The 24682-nt window shown below is 41.2% G+C and overlaps 7 protein-coding genes across 9 annotated transcripts; 3 read left to right on the plus strand and 4 right to left on the minus strand.

The window, feature by feature from the left end:
- Positions 1–113: 113 nt before the first annotated feature.
- LOC124195532 (serine hydrolase-like protein) lies at positions 114–1658 on the plus strand. The gene is made up of 3 exons (XM_046589981.1): positions 114–300; positions 394–568; positions 638–1658. The coding sequence occupies exons 2-3, from the start codon at positions 415–417 to the stop codon at positions 1486–1488; spliced, it is 1005 nt and encodes a 334-aa protein (XP_046445937.1). The 5' UTR covers positions 114–300; positions 394–414; the 3' UTR covers positions 1489–1658.
- A 148-nt stretch (positions 1659–1806) lies between these two features.
- On the plus strand, positions 1807–4075 carry LOC124195530 (adenosine deaminase-like protein). Its single transcript, XM_046589978.1, has 8 exons — positions 1807–2239; positions 2499–2650; positions 2714–2899; positions 2970–3199; positions 3289–3438; positions 3555–3655; positions 3744–3827; positions 3892–4075. Exons 1-8 carry the CDS (start codon positions 2183–2185, stop codon positions 4030–4032), a joined length of 1101 nt encoding a protein of 366 aa, XP_046445934.1. The 5' UTR covers positions 1807–2182; the 3' UTR covers positions 4033–4075.
- A 466-nt stretch (positions 4076–4541) lies between these two features.
- On the plus strand, positions 4542–6711 carry LOC124195531 (serine hydrolase-like protein). 2 transcript variants are annotated; one of them, XM_046589980.1, is made up of 5 exons: positions 4542–4858; positions 5153–5317; positions 5391–5585; positions 5661–5788; positions 5863–6711. In XM_046589980.1, exons 3-5 carry the CDS (start codon positions 5414–5416, stop codon positions 6568–6570), a joined length of 1008 nt encoding a protein of 335 aa, XP_046445936.1. In that variant the 5' UTR covers positions 4542–4858; positions 5153–5317; positions 5391–5413; the 3' UTR covers positions 6571–6711. The 2 variants fall into 2 exon arrangements, with proteins under 2 accessions (XP_046445936.1, XP_046445935.1); XM_046589979.1 differs by having other exon boundaries at positions 5402–5585.
- A 176-nt stretch (positions 6712–6887) lies between these two features.
- LOC124195529 lies at positions 6888–9877 on the minus strand. The gene is made up of 7 exons (XM_046589976.1): positions 9667–9877; positions 9371–9510; positions 9094–9310; positions 8904–9017; positions 8039–8835; positions 7881–7965; positions 6888–7801 (listed from the first exon to the last, which is right to left on the minus strand). Exons 1-7 carry the CDS (start codon positions 9784–9786, stop codon positions 7490–7492), a joined length of 1785 nt encoding a protein of 594 aa, XP_046445932.1. The 5' UTR covers positions 9787–9877; the 3' UTR covers positions 6888–7489.
- A 194-nt stretch (positions 9878–10071) lies between these two features.
- LOC124195528 (protein winged eye-like) lies at positions 10072–21040 on the minus strand. Of its 2 annotated transcripts, XM_046589974.1 has the most exons (15): positions 20625–21040; positions 19437–19741; positions 17453–18400; positions 15320–16150; positions 14998–15234; positions 14245–14565; positions 13331–13697; positions 13019–13241; positions 12541–12679; positions 12334–12447; positions 11778–12233; positions 11482–11702; positions 11245–11415; positions 10948–11177; positions 10072–10879 (listed from the first exon to the last, which is right to left on the minus strand). In XM_046589974.1, coding segments are annotated over exons 2-15 (4488 nt in total). In that variant the 5' UTR covers positions 19666–19741; positions 20625–21040; the 3' UTR covers positions 10072–10878. The 2 variants fall into 2 exon arrangements, with proteins under 2 accessions (XP_046445930.1, XP_046445931.1); XM_046589975.1 differs by having other exon boundaries at positions 10072–11177; positions 13019–13238.
- A 917-nt stretch (positions 21041–21957) lies between these two features.
- On the minus strand, positions 21958–22892 carry LOC124195534 (transcription factor MafK-like). Its single transcript, XM_046589983.1, has 4 exons — positions 22682–22892; positions 22495–22605; positions 22384–22439; positions 21958–22303 (listed from the first exon to the last, which is right to left on the minus strand). Exons 1-4 carry the CDS (start codon positions 22733–22735, stop codon positions 22102–22104), a joined length of 423 nt encoding a protein of 140 aa, XP_046445939.1. The 5' UTR covers positions 22736–22892; the 3' UTR covers positions 21958–22101.
- A 306-nt stretch (positions 22893–23198) lies between these two features.
- On the minus strand, positions 23199–24564 carry LOC124195533 (protein FAM8A1-like). Its single transcript, XM_046589982.1, has 4 exons — positions 24137–24564; positions 23933–24053; positions 23648–23862; positions 23199–23588 (listed from the first exon to the last, which is right to left on the minus strand). The coding sequence occupies exons 1-4, from the start codon at positions 24417–24419 to the stop codon at positions 23404–23406; spliced, it is 804 nt and encodes a 267-aa protein (XP_046445938.1). The 5' UTR covers positions 24420–24564; the 3' UTR covers positions 23199–23403.
- Between the last annotated feature and the right edge of the window lie 118 nt (positions 24565–24682).

Consider the following 24682-nt stretch of genomic DNA (forward strand, 5'->3'; position numbering starts at 1 on the left):
AGACAGTGAGTAAGTGACACTGACAGGACAGACGCAGTAAGGTAACAAATATCTAGATATTCAAATGGCAACGCACCGTACGCACGGCTCTCGGCCGATAGCACTAGCAGACGCTTTTTGTGATTGTACTTGAGCTTTGAGTTTTCCTGTGTTTGTTTTTGTTTTTGAGATTATGATAATAATCAGCATATGAAGTTTTCATATTCATTGTTTGAATAAAGATTGCCCCGCTGGTTTTCTCGCCCTGTTTTCTGTCTTTCTTAAAAGGCAATTAAAGTATAGGATTTATAAGTTCAGTAGGTAAGTTTTAGAAATGAGACCATTTCTTTACCTTAACTGAGATCAACATAAACATCAACATAAAATAATATCTCATTATCAATTTTTACCCAGAGTTAAAAATTGAACACCCACATGGCCAATGATGCAGAAAAATTGCTGTTCCGAATGCAGCATATCATTCCACAGCAACTTTCTTCAGTTCTGAATGTACATGACAAGGAAACAGTATCATCAAATGTTAATCCAATGGAAATTGAATTCCAAATGACATGGGGGAAAGTAGCTGGTACGTAAAAACACATTTGTTGTAATAGTATACAGATATAAGCATTACATTTTTGTATTTGTGAAATAGCTAAAGTATGGGGACCACCTGATGGACGGCCAGTATTTGCCTTACATGGATGGTTGGATAATGCTGCTACCTTTGATGCCTTGATACCTCTTCTGCCACAAAATTTAAGAATAGTTGCTGTGGACACAGCTGGACATGGACTCAGTGATCATTATCCTCCTGATATTGCCTACAACTTTTTTGATTGCCTTGTTGCAATTGAGAGATTAGCTGGTCTGCTCAAATGGAAAAAGTTCTCATTCCTTGGCCACTCAATGGGCGCGGCCATGGGGATGCTGTACGCGGGAGTTTTCCCGGAAAAAGTAGATACCCTTGTCTGTCTTGATTTAGCTAGAGCAGAAGTCACCAGACCAAAAACGGTTGGCTACAGGCTAAGAAAAACCACAGAAAAACTGCTGAAATACGAAGCCGCTATCGTCGCAGGTCCAGAGAAACCATTCAGCTATGATGCAGCAATCGAAAGAAGTATAACTGGCTCGTTTGGATCACTGGACAAAAATGCGTGTCATCTTCTTTTCAAGCGTGGCCTTAAAAGAGTTGACGGTGGTCACGTTTTCCGAAGAGATAGAAGATTGATGGCTGCGCCTTTAACCTTAACTCCTAAAGAAGATCAACTCGAAATGGCCAAAGAAGTTACTGCTAATGTTTTAGTTATCAAGTTTGCTCAGGGACCAGATTTTGAGAGCCCTGAGAATTTCATGGAGCACGTCAAGACGCTTCAAACCAAAGCCAAGAATGTTCGGTATGTAGAAGTGGAAGGTGCGCATCACGTTCATCTTACTCATCCAGATCGTATTGCTGCCATTATTTCCGAATTCTTCAATGCTCCAAGTAGTGGCGGCATTCCTTGACCAAGTTCGGTGCAACTAGATTTAGCATCCCCGCCCTCCCAAACGGTAAAAATAACTGTAGTAATATCGCAAACTTACGTGAATCAATAGGGAAATTGTAATCTCAATTTCCCTTGAGGACCAAATACTGCTAAACTTCTTCCCGAGTGAAATAAAAAGCATAAAAATTGCTTTCACCAATTCTCATTTCTTATCATACTATTTGTGCTTTTCGATGGTGGTATAGATTAAAAAAAAATCAAATTAAGTGTATTTAGAAATTTAAACGAGCAATTCATTATGCCAATAAATATATTTGTTTAAAGATAATTTTTAAGATTTGCTCATGCAGGTTTTTAAGATGCGCATAAGGGAAAGGATAGATCCTTTTTTCGATCCTTATTCAGCCTTTACTTTACAGCTAGTTGTCAACATTCTGCAATAGATGGCAAGATGATAATATTGTGTTTTTGCTTTAGACAACAGACTATACCTGTTTAAACTGTAAAAATCTGTCACTGTCATTTTGAAAGAGATCGTTACTCGTTATCGGCCGCCTGAGGATTTTGTCTCATTATTTGAGTGATAGCAATTTACACCTTTCCCTTTTTCTAAACAGATTTGATTACAAACTTGCTGCTTGCTGTAAGGTTTTGTGGAAGGATTCAGGAAAGCTGGACAAAAGCTTTAAGGGGAAATACGTACAACGTTTAAGATGCCTGACACAAAAATGTACGATTCGTCTCAAATTATGAATTCCATGCCGAAAGCCGTAAGTCATATACTAACCAAACAATATATTTAAATATTTAAAAAATGATCTAGAACAAATGTGCACGCGTAGTATACAATGTAGCTTTAACATGACTGTACTAATAGTAATTTCTCATAATCGTTCGTGGTAGTACCTTTAAGAAAATTGATACCGTATTTTCCGTTTTCCGATGTTGATATAAGAAAGGAGTTATGAATTTCAATTTTGTTTTTTTAAAGGAGAGTTTAACAAAATATTTTGAATCATCATCTTGTAGGAATTACATGCTCATTTGAATGGTTCGCTGAGCCTATTAACCATACGAAAGTTAATAGATCTAAAATCGTCTCATAATTGTGAAGACGTGCACAACCTTGAATCAATCATTACAAAATTATGTGACGAAAAACATAATAAAACACTCGATGAGTAATAATAATATTCTCCGTTGAAATACCGTCCCAAATTGAAATAGTAGTTTTTTTTCTATAGGTGCTTCGAGGTCTTTAAAATAATCCACCAGTTAACTGACAGTGAAAAAAGCATTTACATAGCAACAGTCGATGTGGTAAAAGAATTTGCCGAAGAAAATGTGCGCTACTTGGAGCTCAGAACCACTCCACGTGCCATTGATGGATCTCTTGACACATATGTAGATGCCGTAATTAGAGCCATTGAGTAAGTGTATTGGGGTGTGATTTTTGGAATTACTTTCTTTTTATTCATAATTTTTACTAATTTATTCTAGTGATTGTCGTAAAGAAGAAGTTCCCATCCTTGTTAAATTATTGCTATCAATCGATCGAAGTCGAGGAGTTGAAATAGCCCAAAAAATTGTGGATTTAACCATTTCCCTCGGACACGCTCGCAAAGACGTTGTTATCGGACTGGATGTTTCTGGAAATATGGCACAGTCGAATGTTACTGATTATTTCCCGTTGCTTCATAAAATTAAGGAGGCCGGACTAAAGCTCACTGGTAAAACAAATATTACCAAATAAGTTTTCTTATGGAATAACGTTTTAAAAATAACATAAATTTGATATCTTTCTGATATTTACTTAAAGTACATACTGCCGAAATTAGGAATGACGCTGAAACCGAAGCAATTCTGCGATTAAAACCTGATCGAATAGGTCACGGAACTTTTATTTCTCCATCGCTGATTGGAAGCCCACATTTACTTGGACTTTTGAAGGAGAACAATATACCAGTGGGTACGCAATCTTTGATTTCTTTTTATGATTATTTGCTAGAAGCAAGGCATTTGAAGAGAAGACTAAAATTAAAATATCTTCGTTTCAATAATGTTTTGCGCTTAATCGGTTTTCAGAGCTCTGCTTGACTTCCAATATAGTGTGCAAAACTGTGCCTAGGTACCAAGATCATCATCTAAAGATTTTTCTTGACCACGGCATTCCATTCTGCATTTGTGTAAGTTATTACTTGAATTGGAAAACCATTTGCATAGCGAATTCGATTATTTATTTTATGTTATGCTGAATACGGATGTGTGTTAAAGACCGACGACAAGGGCGTGTTCTCAACCAGTCTGAGCCAAGAATATCTCATCGCTTTTCGGACTTTCAACTTCACCCTTTCATCTGTAATAAGATATTCTTTTAAAATTCGTTTGCAATTAAGTATCATCTAAAAAAATTGTTTTACAGATGTGGAGCTTTTCTCGGAAATCGCTGGATTACACGTTTGCTACCGAAAACGAAAAAGAACATTTGAAGAAAATATGGAAGGAATGGGAGCATGAAAATGTAGATTTGAATTTGGTGAATAGCCAGGAGACAAATGAATGAAAAGGTGTATGAACCATGTGCAATATAACCAAACTAACCACTAGGTTTCAAAATCACCTTGAACACAAATGCTACTTTCAGAATTCGAAACACATTTGAATTGTTATGTCAAAAACAAGTTTTTTACTTTTCAGAAATCTAATGAAATTGAACGAAGAAAATTATATCATGCAAGCAAAAAGTAAGACCAAAGAGCGTACTTAGACTAGAAAGCAAATTTTAAAAAAACGAGGAAACTAGTTCATATAAGTAAAAACTGGAGGGCAATAGCAAAACTTAAAGCAGGCCGTTCGGGATTTGATGTAACGCGGTCATGTTTCCAGTTTAATTTAGAGCAAGTGAGCAAGCAAGCAGGAAAAAAATCTGCTTGCTCACAAACCATTCCAATAATTTTATTTGATAGTTATGTATTTTTCGAGATTTATTTATTATTATATTTTTATTATATTGCCTTATATTTTTCTCACAATTTGGCTCATAAATTGCTGTAATTTATTGTGCCCGTTAGATGGAGGGACGTGAGATCCACGAAACAAGTTGGCCGTGTAGTCGATTTCAAAAGATTTCTCTGCTGTCTGCTGGCAGTGCTTAAACGACCTTTATAAAGTTGGTCTGAAACTCGTTTGTTTATTTCCTACATAGTTGTACGAACCGTGACCGGCTATCGTAACTAAAACTATGAGAAACGAGTTCTCAAGACGGCAAGTGATCTCATTCTCAGCAAAATTGCCAGTCTGAAGATCACGTCAGTGTTTCAACGAGAGCTCTTCTATTTGTAGTGCTGTCAGGATTCGGAGAAGAATAGCATCGATCCAGACGACTCAAGGTAGGCAACAAGATCAAACTATTTTCTGCTAGCTTTATCTCTTGTCAAGTAGCTATTTAGTTGCATATCGTCAGCATCTCAGTGTCGATCTGCGTCTAAACCAATGAACAGACTGAACATTTAGACCTAATAATGTTTTTAGACACAATCCTGTTCAAAGTCAAAATGTTTCTTTTGTTTTGTTACTATGGAGTCTGAAGGTTACGTTTGTTTTTCACTACAATCAACGTATCAATTGATTCTTGATCGATTGCCCTTTACATCAGTCTGCATTCTATTTGCCATTGACACCAGGAAGCGATAGTTTTGTCTCCCGGTGGGATTTTTTCAGTCATTCGACGTGACAAAGTGCACATTTGAGTGAACTTCGGCATCAGGATTATAATTCTAAATTTTTTAAGCCCGTCGTCGTCCATTGCGATTTAGTCGCTCGTTGTAGATATTTCGTCGACCCATCTGGTGAGTTTTTGATTCGCTTCTCCAGAAAAATGCAAAATAGCATTGACGCTTATTATGCATTTTTTTTTTCAAATCATTTTTTAGAATTGAAAAAAAATGGAGAACGAAGCAGAAAAGAAATTTTTTCGTTTGCAACACATCATTCCGAGGAGCCTGTCAGCCGCTTCCGTGAAAGTTAGTGCTGGTTCATCGCCAATCAGGGAAACCGTGTCGGCAAATGCTAACCCTGAGGAATTCGTCTTCAAAATGACTTATGGAAATGTAGCAGGTATTCGATGGTTCGTCTTCGTTCATCAAATTTTAAATTCCGTGACGAATTTTCTTTTGTTTTTGAAAAAAAAAGGCAAAATTTGGGGTCCCCCCGACGGACACCCCGTGTTGGCACTTCACGGCTGGCTAGATAACGCTGGCACTTTTGATACCTTGATACCTCTACTGCCACCAAACTTACGAATAGTTGCTGTCGACACCGTATAACACACATTTTTTTTGGCTTTAGCTTATGTCTGAAGTTTAACGAACAAAATTTCTAATTTTTTCTTTAGGCCGGACATGGATTGAGTGACCCTTTTCCTCCTGACATTGCTTATAATTTTGTTGACAGTGTGCTTGGCATCGAACGATTAGCCAGACACTTCAAATGGGACAAATTTTCGTTGATAGGACACAGTTTGGGCGGTGCCATGGCTATGATGTATGCCGGAATTTACCCAAATAAGGTGGATAAGCTCGTATGTCTCGATGTCGTCCGCGTTATTCCTACTAAAACCGAAACGATTCATCTCCGATTGCAAAAAGCGACCCATAAATTGCTCAAGCTAGAAAATGCCATCATTGCAGGTCCGGAAACACCTGTGAGTTATGCAATGGCTGTCGAGAGATGCGTTCTTGGGACATTTGGATCCCTTGACGAGAAAGCGTGCGATGTTCTCTTCAAAAGAGGACTGAAGAAGGTCGAAGAAGACGGATATGTTTTTACTCGAGATCGACGACTCTTGGCCGCTCCACTGTCGTTCATCGCCAAAGAGCACCAACTCTTTTTAGCTCATAAAGTAACAGCTGATGTTTTAATTATCAAATTTTCGGAGGGACCTTATTTTGAGACCCCGGAAGATTATGAAGAACATATTGAAGCACTAAAAACTAGTTCCAAACGTGTTCAATATGTCACCGTCGATGGCATGCATCACACTCACCTGAGAAATCCCGAATCCGTTGCCCCAATTATTTCCGATCTTTTCAAAGATCTCTAAATGTTTATATGTATCATTATAACTCAAATCACTTATTCAGTTTAAATATTGTATATCCATCCTAGTGTAGGACAATTAACTTGGTTCTTATTATCAAATAAATTTTTTTGTTGGGGGTTGATGAAACAATTGAATTTCAAATTTGGCTTGCAAGAATTTTAATTTTCTCTATTCTTTCCGGTAACTTCTTTTTTAAACTAGAATTTACCGACTTGCTTCGGTGTGCGGTGTATTAGGAATCACCGTTTCGCTAAGGTTTTTTTTGAAATCCGAAAAACATTAACTCAAAGATAATTTTTTTTTAAATTCCAGTTATATTTTTACTATTCTTATTTGTCAATATTACAACTAGAATGTTTACATTTGAAAGAATATGGAATACTGTAAATTTTTTGTTTTGTTTTTATTTTCTATTATCCTAATCATTATCATGAAATATAATTGATTGGATTCATAGAAAATAATTGCTGTCCAGAAATACTATTCTGATATTTCTGAAAATCAGTAATTGATTTTTTATATCGAGTAAATCATAAACGTCTCGTGGTATATTATATGTAGGAAGTAATGCTAAATGATCTCTAATCGATTAATAATTCACGGGATCAATTTTCAAAGAAATTTGGCTTGTTTCAAGTTATATAGGCCATTATATGCTTTATATGCGATTATAAGAATTGAAGCATATTTATTTATTAGCCTATGTAACTTGAATAGGTTGCTACTCATATTTTATATTGCCTTATTTCAAATGAAAATTTTATCCCCCCTTGAATTTTAAAGAAAAAGTATTCGATATGCTTAACGTCGATACTTATTCTGATCAGCTACTTTTTTTTTCTAAATGTACTTGTAACACTATGTCAAAATATTGTACCAATACGAAATAAGTTGCTGCTCAGAGGAGGCACCCGATAGTTTAACCAACTATCTTAGCCGAGGCAATGGCAATATGATCTTTGCTACAGTCCATGTAACTTATTGCATCACAAACGGCGAAGCCATCGCAGACATAACCGAATACGGTCGACGTTCGATGATTTTCGTTACTTTCTTCTCCAAGGTGAATGCAAAATTCTGTCGAAACAATACTGCATTGCGTTTTTACATAGTCGCGTTTTAATCGGAAAAAGATGGCTCCGCGGGTCTTTTTTAAAGGCGAAAGATCCGCCATGTATAATGCTTCCGGTCCTGGAAATTTGCCTCCCATGATGTATGTCTTCGGCTTCGACTATAATACAATATTCAATTTTTATAAAATAGGTTTTCTCTGAAAAATTCGGTCATACGGATGACAGTTTAAAGCCTACTTGATAAATGACAGTTCCAGGATAAGCGGGTCCTTCGGTAGCTTGACAACTTTGAACAAATTGCTGGCACATGACTGGAGCCAAACTAATGGTAAAAGTCGGAAAACAAATTATTAATTGTCAATTTCTATTTCTATTCAAACAAAATGGTTGTATACTCCGGTCGAAGTTCAAAGACGATTTTTCCGTACGGCCTTCCATTCACGGCTAGGTTAAAGACAACTGTTGTGTTTTTTAATGACACCAACGACGATGCCCTCATTCGTGATGGCCTAACGCTGTAAGTCTCTTGAGAGGTCGTTTTTAATGGTTGAAATTCTGGGCTTGATAGATTCCAACTCGGTGACAAGGGTTCATTTTGTTTTTGAGTAAGTTTCTCTTGCCTGGTAGTGGTAGGACGAAACTGGCCAGTTTTATCATAATCCGTTTGCTGACTGCTGGAACATTGATTTGCTAAGGACACATCCGTTTTAGTATATTCAAAAGACTCTGGCCTTAGTGCTAAATAGGAAGCTGTTCGTGTTAAAGGTTTGCCTATTTTTTTATTTTCAGCTTCTTTTCCCGGAGAGACTTCCAGAAATTTGACTTCTGTTGTGTTTCGCCTTGCTTTTGTCATTTTCAACTTTCTCTGCATCACAGAAGATTTTGCTGGTGATTCCATTTGAACGCTCAATAGAATCAAAACGAACAGAGAAGTTAAAATATTCGATTCTTGTTCGTTGGCTCCTTGTGCGGGGAAATTGATTAGGGCACGATTGAACAGAGGAATTGATAGCTTTTCACTGTTTGAATTTTGTACGTCAACGGAGACCATTGCGTTGCGCATTGAATCGAAATCCGTCGTTTTCTTTTGTTTCAATTCGCTCATCAGTTGATTGTATTCCTGGAATAACCCGTGAATATTTTCTCCCGTTTCTTTTTCTTCTAATGGTTTGCTTAATTGATCAGCTACGTCCTGTCAAAATAAGTTGATTGAACTCCGCGTCTACAAAGAAATGAATTTATCCGAAAAAAAAAAATAACCGATAAATGATTTTGAATTTTGGTGATGTGATGTTCGGTTTCTTTGGTGCGGGTGTCGATTTGCGCTTCAACAGCTTGAAGAGCAATTTTTGCGGCTTTCAAAGTCGATTCCATCTATGGGTTGTGGATTATAATTAGGTCTTGGCACTCGCCAAATAGCTGATGCCATGATGGATGGCTTTTTTTTTACCTCTCGATACTTGACCAAAGACCTATTCCCGTGAGCCTTGCACGTTATTAAAAGCGATTTAAGGTGACTTTCGGCCATCTCTCTTCCGGTCTCCTCTTCCAAGTCATGCGTATCGTGAATTTTTAAGCAGCTTGTATTTTTCGAAACAGTCGTGTTGCAATTAATGCACCAGTAAAAGTCATTTTTCGGATTTTTCAGAGACTCAACATCAGGAGTCCTTAATGAAAGGAGCGTGTGAGAAAAACATTTGATTGCGGTTTAATAGATTCATACGTACTCAGCAATAGCCACAAGGTTTGGATTCTCCAATTGCTTCATTATGTAGAAGTTTGTTTGGAGGCTTTTGTCTAGTTCAGAATTTAATTCCGTATCTTGGGCGCATGTTGGGCAATTAACAGTTCCGTTGGTTTTACAATTCTTAAAAATCGTTAAGTATAACAATCAGGTTTGAATGAAATTTATTTCCGTTGTAAATCTTTAATTTAAAAAAAAACCATTTTGCCAGTGGATATTCGCTGTCCGCCGATTGATGGAAAAATTTGAAACAAAATAAAAAATAAAAAAAATGCTAACCTCAAGACATAATAGACAAAATGTATGGAAGCATTCCAAAAATTTTGGTTTTCTTTTCAGTGTGTCGTATTCTTTTGTGCAGATATCACACTTCGTTGCTGATGATTTCATGGACGCCATGACGCAATTGACTTATTTGAAAAGTGAGGGGAAAAAAGACGTTTTTAACGTCCTACTCTTCGAATTATGTTGATTTATCTGTAGGATTTGCTTTGTTGCATGTACTTCAACGTTTAAAAAGCATCTTGCTGATAGGGGAGGAAAATGAGATAACTTATCTAATCATACTGTGTCGAATAGTCATATCGTGCAATCTGTTCAAAAACTAGCCAGTGAACGTAATCGCATAGATATTAAATTTTTTAAACTTCTTTGTGAGCGGGTTGAATAGAAAAAAAAAACCAATTCCGATCTGGAAAGCAAATGTAATGTCTCATATATAGTTCCGTAACTACACAAACATTGGGCCAAAATGGAGAGAAAATGAATCAGAAGAATAAGACATACAAGACTGGATGATATTTCGCATGTAATTGTAAAAACGAATAATGGTAACAGGGTCTGGCATTAGGGTTTACCAGTATTATTGTTGTCCCAAGTTTAAATAGTATGATGCTCCGATTTCAAGAGAATATTATATGGCTAAACGGGCACCGATACGATACACAGTAAGATACAATTAAGCAATCAAAGCATTTCTTTTTTTTAGCCCACGCAACCACGCTGGATTGCGTAAAAAAAGCGTTGCGACAGGTACTTCTTAGTTTTTCATATTATTTCCTTTTCATTGTCTGTGTAATTGCCCCAAACGGTTATTGATTGATTGCAACGTCCAAGAATTGTTTGTTTGTTTTTCCAAAATAGATACACTTTAAAACTTATTTACAGGTAGCATACGATTATATATAATATAACATTATATACGGACTGTATAATAATATTTAGAAGCCAAAGATTGATGGATAATTATCACATGTAAACCAGACTAAATGTAGAGGCGTTTTGTGTGTGGATTTCGCGTAGGTGTCTACATGGACCTTTTTTTAAAAAAGGGCGTGTGGGGAAGGGGGATGGGAATGAAGCGCTGGTACCTTGAAGCGAAGACACATCGAGTGCCATAAGGCTGCCGAGAAAACATTAGATTAACCAAAATAAATGAGGGGGGGGGGGCATGGTCTGTGATATGGTATTGCACTATCAACGCATTGTTAACCTTCACCGGATGAAAAATGAAGAAAGATTAGACATACAAACAGACAATACGGTACGTGAGACTACTGCTACTGTTCCAGCACGTCCGATTCGAAGCTCAGGTGGCCGGATGTGGGATCATAGAAGCCGGCTAGGTAGAATTGGTCGTAGCCAGAACTGTTGTTGTCGTCCAAATTCAAATTGACGTCAGGTTTGCCTTTGCACAGAAGGCGGTACTCGTCTAGCGAGGAGACGGTGCAACAGTGTGAGATGGTCTGCACGTCATTCTCGTCGACATGGTTCGATTCAAATAAAGCGCCCTTTTTTTTATAAACAACAAAATATTGCACATGAAAAATTTTGAATTTTTTAGAAATTTTTCATTACCGGAATCTTGAGATTGGTGAGCCGGCGTCCTCCGCAAGTCTCTTCGGGGTGGTAGAACCAACGAACTTTAACTGTCATGGAACCACCCCACGACTGCCAGAGAAGCTCGATACGGCCAACGTAGGGACGATCAGGTCTACCGGCTGACAAGAACACGGCACAGTCACCGACCTGTTTGGACGAAATTTTGATTGAATTTGGGTTGAATTGAAACAAATTTGAATGGCTGGTACTTACGCGGATGATTTCATCTCCGCGATGGATGGCTTTGTAGAATTCTTTACGGCCTTTCCCCTTGGATGCTTTCTTGAAACTGGCGCCTAACCACTGCCACAATTGCCGTTCCGGCAGGAATGCCGCCATTTTGCTCTTATTGGTTTTACGCTGCTGCTGCTGCTGCGGCTGCTGGGGCTCTGGAGATCTGGTCTTGGCTGCCGCCCGGCGAGGAAGCGGCGAAGCTGTGTACGTTTCGATTCAAGTCAACACATACTGTGTAACATGTCATCAAAATGATGAACGAATCGGTCTCATACCAGAGTAGTTGACCGCTTCTTTGCTGCCTCTCGTTTCCATTTTGACGATGGGCTCGCTGTCATCCGCCGCACCCTCTAGAGCGTGATCGATGGCCAATCCGGGACTGATGGGAATGATCAAATCCGGCTGGTCCAACACCGGAGGCAGCTCATCTGACGTCTCAATTTGGCGCTTTTTCTTGTGCTTCTTTTTATGTTTTTTGCTCTTTCTACACTTTTTTAACTGGACGTTACCATCGTCGTTGTTCTCTTTAGACTCGTCACCTTCCGTTTTCTTGTTCTTCTTCTCGGCCGGCTCGTCCACTTCCGCCGCCGCCGCCATTCCTTCTGCCTCTTTGTGAACCGACGGCTTGACAGCTGCTACGGGAATTTGGGCTGCCGTGGCAGAGGCCGGCTCGGAAATGCGCCTCTTATGGCGGCGGCTCTCTATCGGCAGCAGTGGATTGGGATCCCTTTCTGTTGTAATGTCGAAACGAAAATGCGATTTAGTAAATCGGACCATAGGAAGAGAGTATACAGCCAGTGGCTGTAATGTCAAATCGGATTGGACACTTGCCCAACACGGGATAATCTGGCGGTAGAAGTCTAATTTGACTGACGGGAATGCGGCCGCTGTCGCCGTCGTCAAACTCGACGTCAATCTCATCCTCGCGTGCAACACTTCGATGACCTGAATGACAAAAGACAGCCGTAACGGATAACGTCAATACATACGTCATAGCCGATAGAATTGAAACATTCGTGATGTTAATTAAGTTCGTACTGGCGTTGGGCGGTAGAGTGGCCGGATGGATGTTGGATACGAAACCCGGATAGAGGCAACGTGACTTGCGACTCCAGTAGCCGCAAACGCGTGTTCCGACCTGCAGCTGGCTGAGACCGAGCGGACAAACTTCCAGCAACTTAAAAATTGAAATAATAAAAAAGGGGAGATCATTAAAAATCACGTAGGATCCTCCGTCATCTGCTATCAAGTTTGCCGAGGGACACTCGCGTCGTCGTCAGTATTCTGATCCTATGACATTCACACTGAAAGAACAAAGAAAATGGGAGGAGCTTTTTTTTTTCTTTCTTGTTGCGGAGCAATAGCCATAACTATCCGGACATCCAGTTAACGATTCGACGCGCCCGGGTAATAAATGATCAGGACGACACTCGTAAAGTAAAACCCAAAAAATGATGGGAAAACTGGGAAGACGCTGGGCTCACACACATCGAAAAGTATATACAGGGCAACTCACTGCTTCGTGAAGTAGTTCTTCCGTTGAGAGAATCCTAGGCCGGCTGCCACGCTCACCGTCTACCACGACACCGTAAATGTCGGGTGGACAGATCCCCGATACGGTGCCACCATGGAGAAGTCCTTCTTGTTCCGATATCAGCACGCGTAGCCCGTCCTGCAGTAGATCTTGAGTCAATAACCACGGCGATTTGGTGGTATCTTTTGTTGGTTCCGGATCGCTGCTGGATCAATGGTAAAAAAGGATTAAATCCATTCAATCGGAAACAAAAACTGAGTTTGGCTATTATTTCTTTTTGGTTTGAGGTTGTACCGTTTTTCTGGTTCAGTTGGCCGCTCAACGACTGGGACTTCAATCACCGGTTCACACGTCGTCGCAGGTGTAGTCGGCGCAGGTATCGGTTGAGTAGGGGTAGCCAGTGGAGGAGTGGGAATAGGTGTAGGGGTGGAAGCCGGTGGAGGAGTAGGAGCCGGTGGTGGTGGAATACAAGTCGTAGAGACGGTATCGATTTCAGCATTACTATCGTCGCTCAACTGAAGAAATTGCAAGGCTGGCAAACAATGTCGCTCCAGTCGATCGCACTCTTCTTCCGCATCTTCCTTCGCCTCTCCTTCCAGAGTTTCTTCTTCACTTTCCTCGCTGCTGCTGCTACTGAGCTGCTGCTTCAATTGGAGCTCGGCTATTTAAAACGAAAAAACAAACAACATCGCCATTGATCAAGTGGACAACACATAAACAGCCGAGCATTCATTTTCTCAAGGAAAAATAAAGAACAGCCCAAGATAGATCAGAGTTTGAACATTTTAGGGAATCCCGAATCTTTGACTAGAGACGTGACTTGAATAATTCTGCTCGACCCTTTCCCACCCCAATAGGGTTCTATTGATCTCATTTGTAATGCTATATAGCCTTGAGCAGGTTCTATTGGACTCTTTGGGTTGGAGAGATAACAACCTGATTGGTAAGCTGGACGCGCGCCCAACTTCCACCTGTGGCTGGAAAAAGAAGAAAAGAAAAAAGAGCAGAGAGAAACCAGTTCCCTCGTCTATACTTTTGCTTCATCAAGCCAAAGCATCTTGCTCAATTTTGGGTGGAAGAGGGGACCCCAAGTGGACATTGATCAATGTCATTTGTCGATTCCATCAACGGAAGCTTCACCGCAGGAAGGTTTTTTTTCTACTACGGCCGGAAGAAAAAGGAAAACAATAGGAAACACATTTTCTTACCTTTGAGTTTGGGTTTTATTTTAGGTTTGGCGGGACTTTTGGATTTATGTCCAGAGGAATTCTTTTTCTTGTTCTTTTTGGTGGCAGATGGATCGCCCGAGTGGCACCACTGGAACAATTGGAAAAATTTGCGCTTCTTGCTGGGCACAATTGTTTCGGTCAATTCGGAATCTTGCTTCCGCACAGGGAAATCCGGTTTGCGCTTCTTCTTCTCCGCCGGAATGACAGCATTGGTCGGCAGTGTGGGGGCTAAAGCGTTGGCAGCTGACGCCAAAGCGGCCGCATACGAAGTCGGAATCCTCGGCAGTTCCACTTCATCACCTTTGGAAGGAAAAATATCAAAAAAGGGAGAGAAACGTTAACAATAATGAAGACCAAATCCGCTTTTGTTAGACCGCAAATTCGATTAATAGGTAGGGGCGGATATTTGTGGTTTTCTGGACTCTCTCATCATTACGGTGGGGCGCTCTCTTTCCTTGATGGAATCGAAAAGCATTAGTCGCCAACGACAGAGACAAAAAACCAACAGAAACAAAAAAAACAAAAACATGTTGGAAATGTTCAAATAAAAAGAAACGGGATCGACTTGTTAGCGAGCTGTTGTTGCAAGGAAATGGGGAGTTACATTAAGTCATTTTGAACGATCTAATCTCGCCAAAAGCGCTGCGGCAGAGGGGGAAAGACAGCTCGGAGAGAGTTGGTCGATGCAAAACAAGAGGTGGGCGTCTATGACGTTCGTTTTGTGTTACACACCCGTGAACCGTTGCGTAGTAGATGACGGCAGCTCCAAACGACCGGGAACGATAAAGTCGACTGGCGCCGAAACGATTTTGGCCAACTCGCTCGACTGATCTGGTTGCTTTGTTGCCGAATGGTGGCTTCCGTCGCGGCTACTGCTACTGCTGCTATTCCGTCTTCGGGAAGCTTTCTCTTCTTTGTCCGAGCTGGATCGCTTCTTTTTCTTCTTCTTGTCCGACTTCTTCTTGCATTCTGCAAAATGAACAGGTACATTGTTAGTCAAAACTACCGAACGCACCACTCGGACGGGGGGGAAATTATTGACATTCTCATTTACTTAGGCTACTCAGCTCCTTTTGTTTCTCCTTATACTTGCGTTGTAATTCAGCCAGCTTGGAGCGGAAGTCGAATTCCACCTGAAATCCGGCTAGGCGTGGGCCGCATGACGTGTCCGGCAAAATTTCCCTAGACTCGTTGGTCGATGGAGGCGGATCTGACTGCTGGTACAAGGCGGCCGCGCACAAGACATCTAGCGCGTTTCCGGCCATTTCCACTGTCACCGGCTTGTCGCTGCTGCTGCTGCTGCAGTGCTCCTTTTTGACCATCTTGATTGTTTCCGCCTGGTTCGTCAATTTCGACTGATCAGCTGAAACAAATCGCTCTATGCTATCCGACAAGAGCTGCAATCCCGAATAATCCGCCAATGGCGCTGGATTTTCCTGGACTGTCGGTGAAGGGACGCGTCGATCGTCTAATGAATTTGGAACGCAGATGATTGGATCCTGACTAACTGGGATGGTGGTGAGGTTGTCTCTGACTCGGATGGTTGTTTGGTCCGTCGTTGCTGTGACAGATTCCAGCGGCTGGGCCGTTTCGGACGGGATCGGCTGTTCATTTTTCTCTGGAACAGGCGGTTCTGGACTCATTCGTTCTTCCTTGATGTCTGCCACGTTGGTGGGGCAACTATTTGTGACGCATTCGGGTTTGGACGCGTGGGTGGATGACTCCTCAGCCCTCAGAAGCGGCAGTTCAAAAGCCGACCCGATGACCGGCGGATGGAGAGACCATGAAGCTGTCGGAGTCGCTGCCATATCTGGTGGGAGTCCCCACGGCGACTGAGCCGACGCCGCATAGCCCGGCCACAGAACCGTTGCCCGTGGATACGAATCTGCGCATTAAAAAAAAAAACAAAAAAAAAGTTGAAATTAAATTTTACGGTCAGTCAATCCAGTCAAATGATTATCGCAAGTGAAAGATGAAACGGTCTTATTAGCTGGATCAAATTTTTGTTTTAAATGGCGATCCGCTTCAACGAACCGAAAGGAAAAGAAAAAACTTTTGTTTTTTCCCCACGACAACGTCCTTGGTGAGAACCAAGTGAAAACGAAAATTGCCTTTAAAAGTCCACCAATCTGTTGGCAGTTTTACTCGTTTAGATCGGGAGCATATCGAATTAGAATACAATAGCTGGCATCCCGTCCATGGCGTCTCCTGGATGCGGGATATAATAATGGGGTCGGGTGGAGGGGGGAAAAACAGAATTGGTCCTTTCTCTTTTCATTTAGACGAGACTAGTTTCAAACTGATGAACTTTGTTCTCTCTTGTCACGCCGGTTTGTCGACATGGCAGTACATTTTAATTTTTTTATTCTTCGATGTTGTTGTTGTTGTTACCAGATTGTGGGGGTGAAGCCTCTCTCTATCTGCTCTATTCTCTTTCACGACACTAGAGATGTTGTCAACTATAGTGCAGCTAATGTGAATTCAATGGAAAGTCTCGCGGGCTATATAATGGATTTCAGTGAGGTTGATCGATCAACGCAAAAACATTCGAGTGAAAAGAAAACCCACAACTATGTCGAATTCGTTCCCCTTGGCGACAACAGATAAGTTAAAAAAAAGGAATGAATCATTTCGGGAGGGGTATACTGATATTCCACGTCGCCTGTGGTGAGACTTAATCTTTGCTTCATTACAAAACTGTCGGGCACTTTTTAAATCGTTTTTATCAGGTCATTGGTCTTTTAGTGCGGGATACTCGGGATTTGTTTTACGGGAGGTACCAGAGTGCGCGCGCCGACCGTTTCCTGTTGCTCTCCGTTCGAAATTCAAGACGACGTCAAGATGCAACTGAATCCCACACATTCTATATGCTCAACACTGTGAACTTGTTCCTTTTTAGCGTGTTTTGTTTGGCTTCCAAGATTCCATTTCGGTATTTTAAACTTTAAAACCCGTGTGTGTGTGTGTGAATGAGCTGCGAAATTCTTTCCTATTTTTCCGTCCCGATCGAATCGGGATCAATGGACTCAGATCTGTGATGTCATCCGACAATACCAAGTGATCGGATTATATCGGACGAAAATGGCTGACTTTTCCCGATTCTTTCAATTCGTTCGTCGGGTATTATTTCTCGTTCGCATGTTGAAAGATAAAACCAAACGAGAAAAGAAAAAAAAAGGAAACTCACCCAGACAGGCGGTGGGGATCAGAAGGAAAGGCGAAGGAGTCATTCCGCCAGCGAGATGATGATGATGATGATGTTGATGCAGGAGAGATGAAGAGACGCTGGATGACGGTGGAGTGGGTAGATAAGTCGAATAGCCCATGATGGAGTTCATGTCAGTTGTCGACCAAAGGGAGTTGGCCACCGCAGCATTATATTCCGCCTGATTGGACCAGCCCCAATTTGCGGCCGGAGTGGAGACGAGCGACGGAGCTGCTGGATGACCAGCGTAAAGAGCCGTTGGATTATAAACAGCTCTTCCGGCCGGATAGCTTGCACTTAGGCCAGCTAGTGAAGAAGGACTGAAGAGATGTTGTTGCTCAGTAGATCCGGCGGATGAGTTGGACATGGTACACAATAGGTCCGTTGGGTAAGAAACGGGACTGGACTGGGCGGCACGCCTAGCTTTGGGTTGGACGGGCGGCATGGGCGTATCGGAGCGGCATTTATCCCTACGCTGCCTGGCCACGGCAATGCCGACCGGAATGGCAACATTCGATGAAGAGGCCGTTGTGGCGTTGTGCTTGCGTTGCGGATGGATCAAAGCCTTCCGCTTGGGAATAGAAGCGACGAAATCGAGATCAGTGGGCGGTGGTGATGGTGATGGCAAGGAGCCGTCTACTGTCATCACCGCAGCCGGCTGCTGGATGACTTGCAATTGTTCATCCTGGTGCCGTTTCTGCTGCCTCCTCTGGTGCCATTTGAAGAGACTCGCCTCCGGCATTCGTGGCATCGTCCGGCTACATCCTCCCCCCATCTCTTCTTCTTCTTCTTCTTGTGTGCCGCTATCCACTTGGTCGTCGTCGTCTCTACTCTCGTCCTCATCACCGCCGTCGGAATCCGGCGATTCCGTCTTGACTTCACGTTTGATCCGCGTCTCCATCTCTCCGCCACACTCTCCGTCCACCGTCACTGTAATAAAAGGAAGTCACATTGGCAACGCAGGCCAAATGCAATAACAACAAACGTCAGTTCCCAGAAAACTTGGTCGGATGTTTAAAGACGCAAATGATTGCGGAAATAGCTCCAAGTCAACAACATGATTGTCAAACAACGGCCAAAATTTTTTCTATTTTCGGGTGGCTAACAAGGGGGCTAACACACAATCATACTAGTCCAGCAGACTCTCTTCCCAAGGCCACACACCCAAGCTTCGAAAGGTATCCCCAGGTTATTGTCGTATATAAAAGTTAAAACACATTTCTCTCTTGTTGTATATGTACATTCACAACCCCCACTCCCTCAGGGGGGGGCTGAAAGATTAACAGGTAAGAAAAAGGGAGGAGTCACTCCAACCCTCGAAACTTTTTTAACACACAGGTCGACTTGAGAAAGGTGCATTTCAAAGAAAAAGAGCGGGAATCTAATTGAACCTTCCTTCACTTTGTTTCGGAATGGAAAATTTCCTCCTTCTTTTTACAGGATTAGATAGTTCTGATCACCAAAGTGAATCTGTCCAACTGCCAACATTTCCCAGAGCTCTTGTATTACCATCGTTTTTTTTTCTCTTTTTAATTTCTATTTTTCTCCGTAATGTCTGTCGAAATTCAACCCTACTGACGTTATCCCTCGAGGGGTGGTACAGAGAAAAACAGTCAAGTAAATGACATGGCTCTCAAAAAAAAGTTATGTGGTGCACTAATAATAACCATTGGCTAGTAGAAAAGAATAGGAAGAACGCTAAAACACAAATAGGCCTATACATAAAGTCGTAAAAAAGTTATCCGTCATGGATAGAAAAAGGTCCTTCAAGTGAACTTTGACCTTGTTGCGCGACTTGACCACCACCACCACCACAGGGGTATTGGTGACAACTGACAGGACCGTCCTCTCTCTTTTTGTGTCTGTTTCATGTCCCGACAAGCCGCCCCCATCGTATTCCGCGAAGACTATTATTGAAATGAATGTCTACTGAATTCGACTGGACATGCACTGTGTGTCTGTTTACCAGGAGTGTAAGGTGACTGGATGGATGAAGGGTGGTGGTCGACACCACGGGGAGACAGATCCAGGACGACGGGCGGACCGAAACCGTGCCCATCGTAGACGGGTGGAGGTCCTGGAAATTCCGTTTTCATTCCGGGAATCATTGGAGATGTGTTAAGACGTGTCGATCCAGCAACGACTAGCATCGCAGCCTGCTGCAACTGCCCGACTTTGCCCGATTCCGGATCCATGATTATTTTTCCTTCGCCAAGATGTCTTACGATTGTTTCACGAACAAGTCACGGACGTTGCCCATTGCACCCAACGCTAAAAATACAAAAGAAACGACAAATTAGGTTATTGATCGATTGCCTAAGATATTCGAACGTCCATCACATCTAAATCAGCCCACGTCAGCGTTCACATCGATCCTTTGCTACAACCAATCCTAGGAGATCAATAGCCACACAACGCTAGAAGTTCTCTTTTTATTTTATTTTAAATAATAATAAATAACGGCGCAAAATAAAAAAGTTAATTTGACCTCGTGACTGTGGGTGACGACTACTAGAAACATCAGCCGACACAGCAGCAACTGATAACGATATCTCTCCCGGGCAACTGATGTGAAGACTCTCGGCGCGACAATCAAGAGAATATTACGGCTAAACACACGGGAAAGGTTTTGAGTGAAATCGGATCGGACTCAACCTACAAGCTGGAACGCGAAGCAAGCGGGAAATTCGATCACAGTGAGGGGGTGGCGGTTGAAAATTGTTCCAAAATATAAATAAAAAAAGATGTTTAAAATATTAAAAGAGAAAACGCCGGGAAAGAGGTCATCAGCAGATGGGAAAATGCATCTCAACTGAAAATTATATTCATATGCTGCAGCCTGTCTTATCATCGTGTTATTGAGTTTGTTTATGGTAATTGCAAGCAGAAAAACCACCTACGTAAAAAGTTAGTAGACACGAAGGGATTGGCCTAACAATAGTAAATGTCTTGAGCCATTGCGTCATTCAAGGTAAACGTACAGTTGCAGCAAACATAAATGCCCATGGGACACAGGCCAATCAACGTGCTTTCTACGTAATATCATCAGTTGGCGAAAAATCAACTTCAAAACGTGCCTTTGATCTTTGGAAGAAAAATCAAACTTCCACTTGACAAGACTAGGAGCTTCTAAAATTTCAAGAGTTTTTCTTACCCGGTAAAAGCCGTCGGAATTGTGGTCAGCTAATAAAGACTAGCGTCAACACGGGGGCCTAAGATAGTCAGTTCAGCAGGATGAACTACGCCGCAAAAAAAAAGATAGAACTGCGACGGTGCCGTCGCGGAACTTTCCAGGCGGCGTCACTATTAGCAAACAGTGATCCAACGTTTTCCAAAAGGTGGAAATTCGGTGAATTTTTAGATATTTTCTTCGCTTTCAACACACGACAACACTAAACCGATATCGAACTGACAGATTTCTGCAATGTCAACTTTGTTTTCACAATCAAAAGTGTTGTTTTGATGAAAATTGTGCCTGGCACCAACAATTTCGACTGAGCGTCACTACGAAAAAAAAAACAGCACAAACGAACGTAGTTTACTCGTCCGCGTCTCTCAACAGAATGGTTGAACGCGAGTCGAATGCAAGAGAAGAGTCGAGCCCAGTGACTCCGCCCTCCAACGAATTGAACCAATGGCAAGAAATGGTTGTTTATCTAGCCCCGCGCAACAAACTCCGCCCAGGGCCTTTTGCAAAAGAGGTGGATTGGGGGGAGAGAAGGGGGGACCCTTTCATTATTTTTAACCCGTTTTTCTTTTACTCAGCGTCATGGCTCTCTTTTTTGTTGTTATTTTTTAAGCCGCGTGAATTTTTATCGGACGGCTGCCGTCTTTCATGCACGCACGAAAACGCCCTATTTCGCGCAGGGAGTTTAAGAGAGAGAGGGGAAAAACGCGCGGGAGCGGATGATCAGAGTAACAATACTTCGACTTCCGTTTGCATCGGCTCTTTCAAAGTTTCAATACGACCGAATTCATATCTCGACGAACTGCAGCTTACTAATGTCATATTTCATGGTTTTTCTTTATGTTCCAGTTTTTTTATGACCCCGTCAAACAGGTTTTTTTCTTATTGAAGAAAGGAGACTGCTGCTGCAGCGGGTGTTTCTGAACTCTCGGTAAGTGTTGAGATGGATTGTAGTTTTCAAACTCTCCCAATTCCGTCACTTTATAAGCTACAACATTTATCTGGATTAGAAATAGTGTTGTCAAATAACGTTGGAAACTAATTTTTTGAGCATTTCTTGTCTGGGAGGTTCGTTAGTCGCGACAAACTCGGCCAAATTTCCCTTTGGCTTTGACATTTTAACCTTCAACAGCGGCAACTGCAGTGAAGACGCTATCTGTGTCTCGTGGCGGCAGAACGAACCTGTGGGCCATCGTGCGTGACTGGGAACTTTTTCGAACCTTGGTTATTACATACCCTCCAGACACGAAAAAGCAGTCGAGAACGAGAAGAAAGACATCTATACGTCGAAACAACGAACTACGTGGTAAGTACATGATGTATTTCTTTCTCGCAAACAGAACCATTCAAGCCCCTTCAAGCCCTTTCGTTTTTGAAACATTCATGAAATTAGATTTAGAAATGTAAGATGTAGTCAGACGGAGGTAGTTGAAATAGATAAACATTAGTGCAGTGGATCCATTTCTGAAGGCAAAGGAATTTTCTTTTGAAGGGCAAATTTCTGGAGGGCTTCATATTTGCGATGAAGGGCTTCAATCTCTTCACGGATCTTGCCATTATCTTCTGCCAGCTTCTCTGTTTCTGAAAGTTCACCAACCTTCTCCTGCTCCAGTTCGTCCTTTTGCTCTATCCTCTTGATGCGACAGCTAAAAAACAAACACTTGTTAGCTATTTTTATTTTATAGGAAATACCCAACATCAAACACAGTGTGATGTAACAATATACCTAGCAGCGTAACCTCTGTTCTTTAAGGTTCTACGGCGTTGCTTCATCCTAACTATCTGTAGAACAGTCTTGTTAAAAATATGCAATGTGTCAGACTGAAGTTTCTGTTACCTCTTCTCTTGTCAAACCTCTAAGTTTGAGTTGTCTATTCAAGTCTCGAACAGATATGGATACTAACTCATCATCAGAAATACCCAGACAAGGGGATGGAGACAAAGGTTCCTAAAAGTTACCTCACATTAGTTTTGCATTTAAAAGTAGTAAAACAACAACAAACATTTTGGATTTCATCACTCACCAGATCAAATTTGTTGGCATTAGCATTTCTATCTTTCTTGTCACCTTTTTTCATTTTATTTAAAATTTTCGTTTTTCTAAGGCGAAAAGTGGGAGTTCTACGAGGTAGACGTGAAAGAAAAATTTCATCGCAGGTAGAAAACGCGCTGAGTCATTCTCTATCGCGATGTTTTTCTATTCCAGCCATGTTTCGCTTATTTTGACAAGGCCTTATATAAAGAGAAGGCCGGTTAAACCAGAATATATGTATAGTTACACCGCAACTAGAACCACGTAGCGGTAGGGAAAACAATTCTTGGAAAAAAAAAATAATTGAAAAACATTGAAAAATGAAGGAGAAAACCGATTTTATTCCCTAGTTCCTCTACTTTTCAGTTTTCACCTTAAAACAAAACGTGCGCTTTATTAGTAGCTTTATACAAAATATCTATACAGTGTATTTGTAATCTTGTGGAAAACTTACTAAAACTTGCGGACCTACCGAAAGTGACAGTCTATGTAATAATGAAACAATTAAATGTTAGTTAAAGTTTGTAATAACATAGAAACAACTGGGGGAATAATTTTGGTCGACATAAAACACTAAGATACAGAAAATTAAAGTTGTAATGCGAGGCGGAGATGAAGTGTCCATCACGCACATCGATTCAGACTTCAAGAGTAGACCATTTCAGCTTTAATCGGGATAAACAATGCGCCATATGTGGTAGGTTCTTTTGACATTTATTCGCTTTCAACGACAACTGTTCCACACAATATATCGTATAGAGTACGATTATGTTGAACAACCATTAATGGGAGGAAAGTGGGAAACAGAATGGCTGTGCCCATATTCTTCAGGAATGCTCGACCTAGAGATCTCCAAAATGTGACTTTCGTTGCAGGTTGCACGAGCACTCGATTTTCTCCTGTAAACAAATATAATGTATACATTTTAGCAGGTGTAGTAATGAAGATGTATACATACCAACTGGGATACACTTTGTGCAGGAAATTATACTGAGTCCCATTGTTCGTTTTCCTGGAGTGCCACCTTGAAGGGTAAAACAAACTTCATACAGAACTACTAGCAAGCGGTGAATCAGTTCAATAGTTAACAAATTGGCAGTAATTGCCATGGCCATTTCATAATCAGCTTCCTCTGTTATTTCTTTTTCTTCAGTTTGGAAAAAACCTGAATCTCTGGAGATTAAATTTTATTGTTTGTATTACATAATCCATACTGATTAATAAAAATAAAATTGTGACCTACTCCATATTCCAAGCATCTAGAACTGTTAATGTCACAAAGGCTTTGATGAAAAACAGTAAACCAAAATCAATCACTTCAGCCAATAAGCGCTTTGAAAGTTTTGGGACTTCAAAAACTCTTCCTAATAAATAAAAAATATTGTTTTAAATACTAAGCATGAATCTCGCTAACAAAAATTTTTTGCTTATTAAGAAAATCAAATACCTTCTATGGGAGGTGTTGCCGGAACTGAACCAATTCTAGTAGATGGCCTTTGTTGGTGATTGACATTTGTCACTGGCGTTTCAGTTCTAGCCGAAACTGGTGTACTATTGGACAAAGGACGATGTCTACTTTGCATGAAAACTGAAGGCATTGAATAAGGGAGACATTGTAATGTTTGCCATTGATATGCTTGTCCCAACCAGCTTCTTAGCTGATCGGCATACTCTCCCATTCTTCGGAGTTCTCCAGCAGAATCTTCAGATTCATTTACACCACTATTCATGATCAAATTCTAAGAAAACCGAAATGTTTTTCACTGTTGTAGGCCAAATTACATAGCCTACGTTGATTCCGAAAGAGTTTCAATAACTCAACCACAACAAACCAGAGATATAGAGATACGACACCAAGAAGTATGTCTCCATGACAGCACACCCTACCATCTAGCGGACAGAAAGCAGTTTATAGGTGGCGCTAGTTATACCGATTGCTGTCTAATACAGCACTTTTTAAGCGGCGTTGGCAACGCTGAATCGCCGATGAGGA

The sequence above is a fragment of the Daphnia pulex genome, chromosome 6, assembly GCF_021134715.1.
Source record: "Daphnia pulex isolate KAP4 chromosome 6, ASM2113471v1".
Taxonomy (NCBI): Eukaryota; Metazoa; Arthropoda; class Branchiopoda; order Diplostraca; family Daphniidae; genus Daphnia; species Daphnia pulex.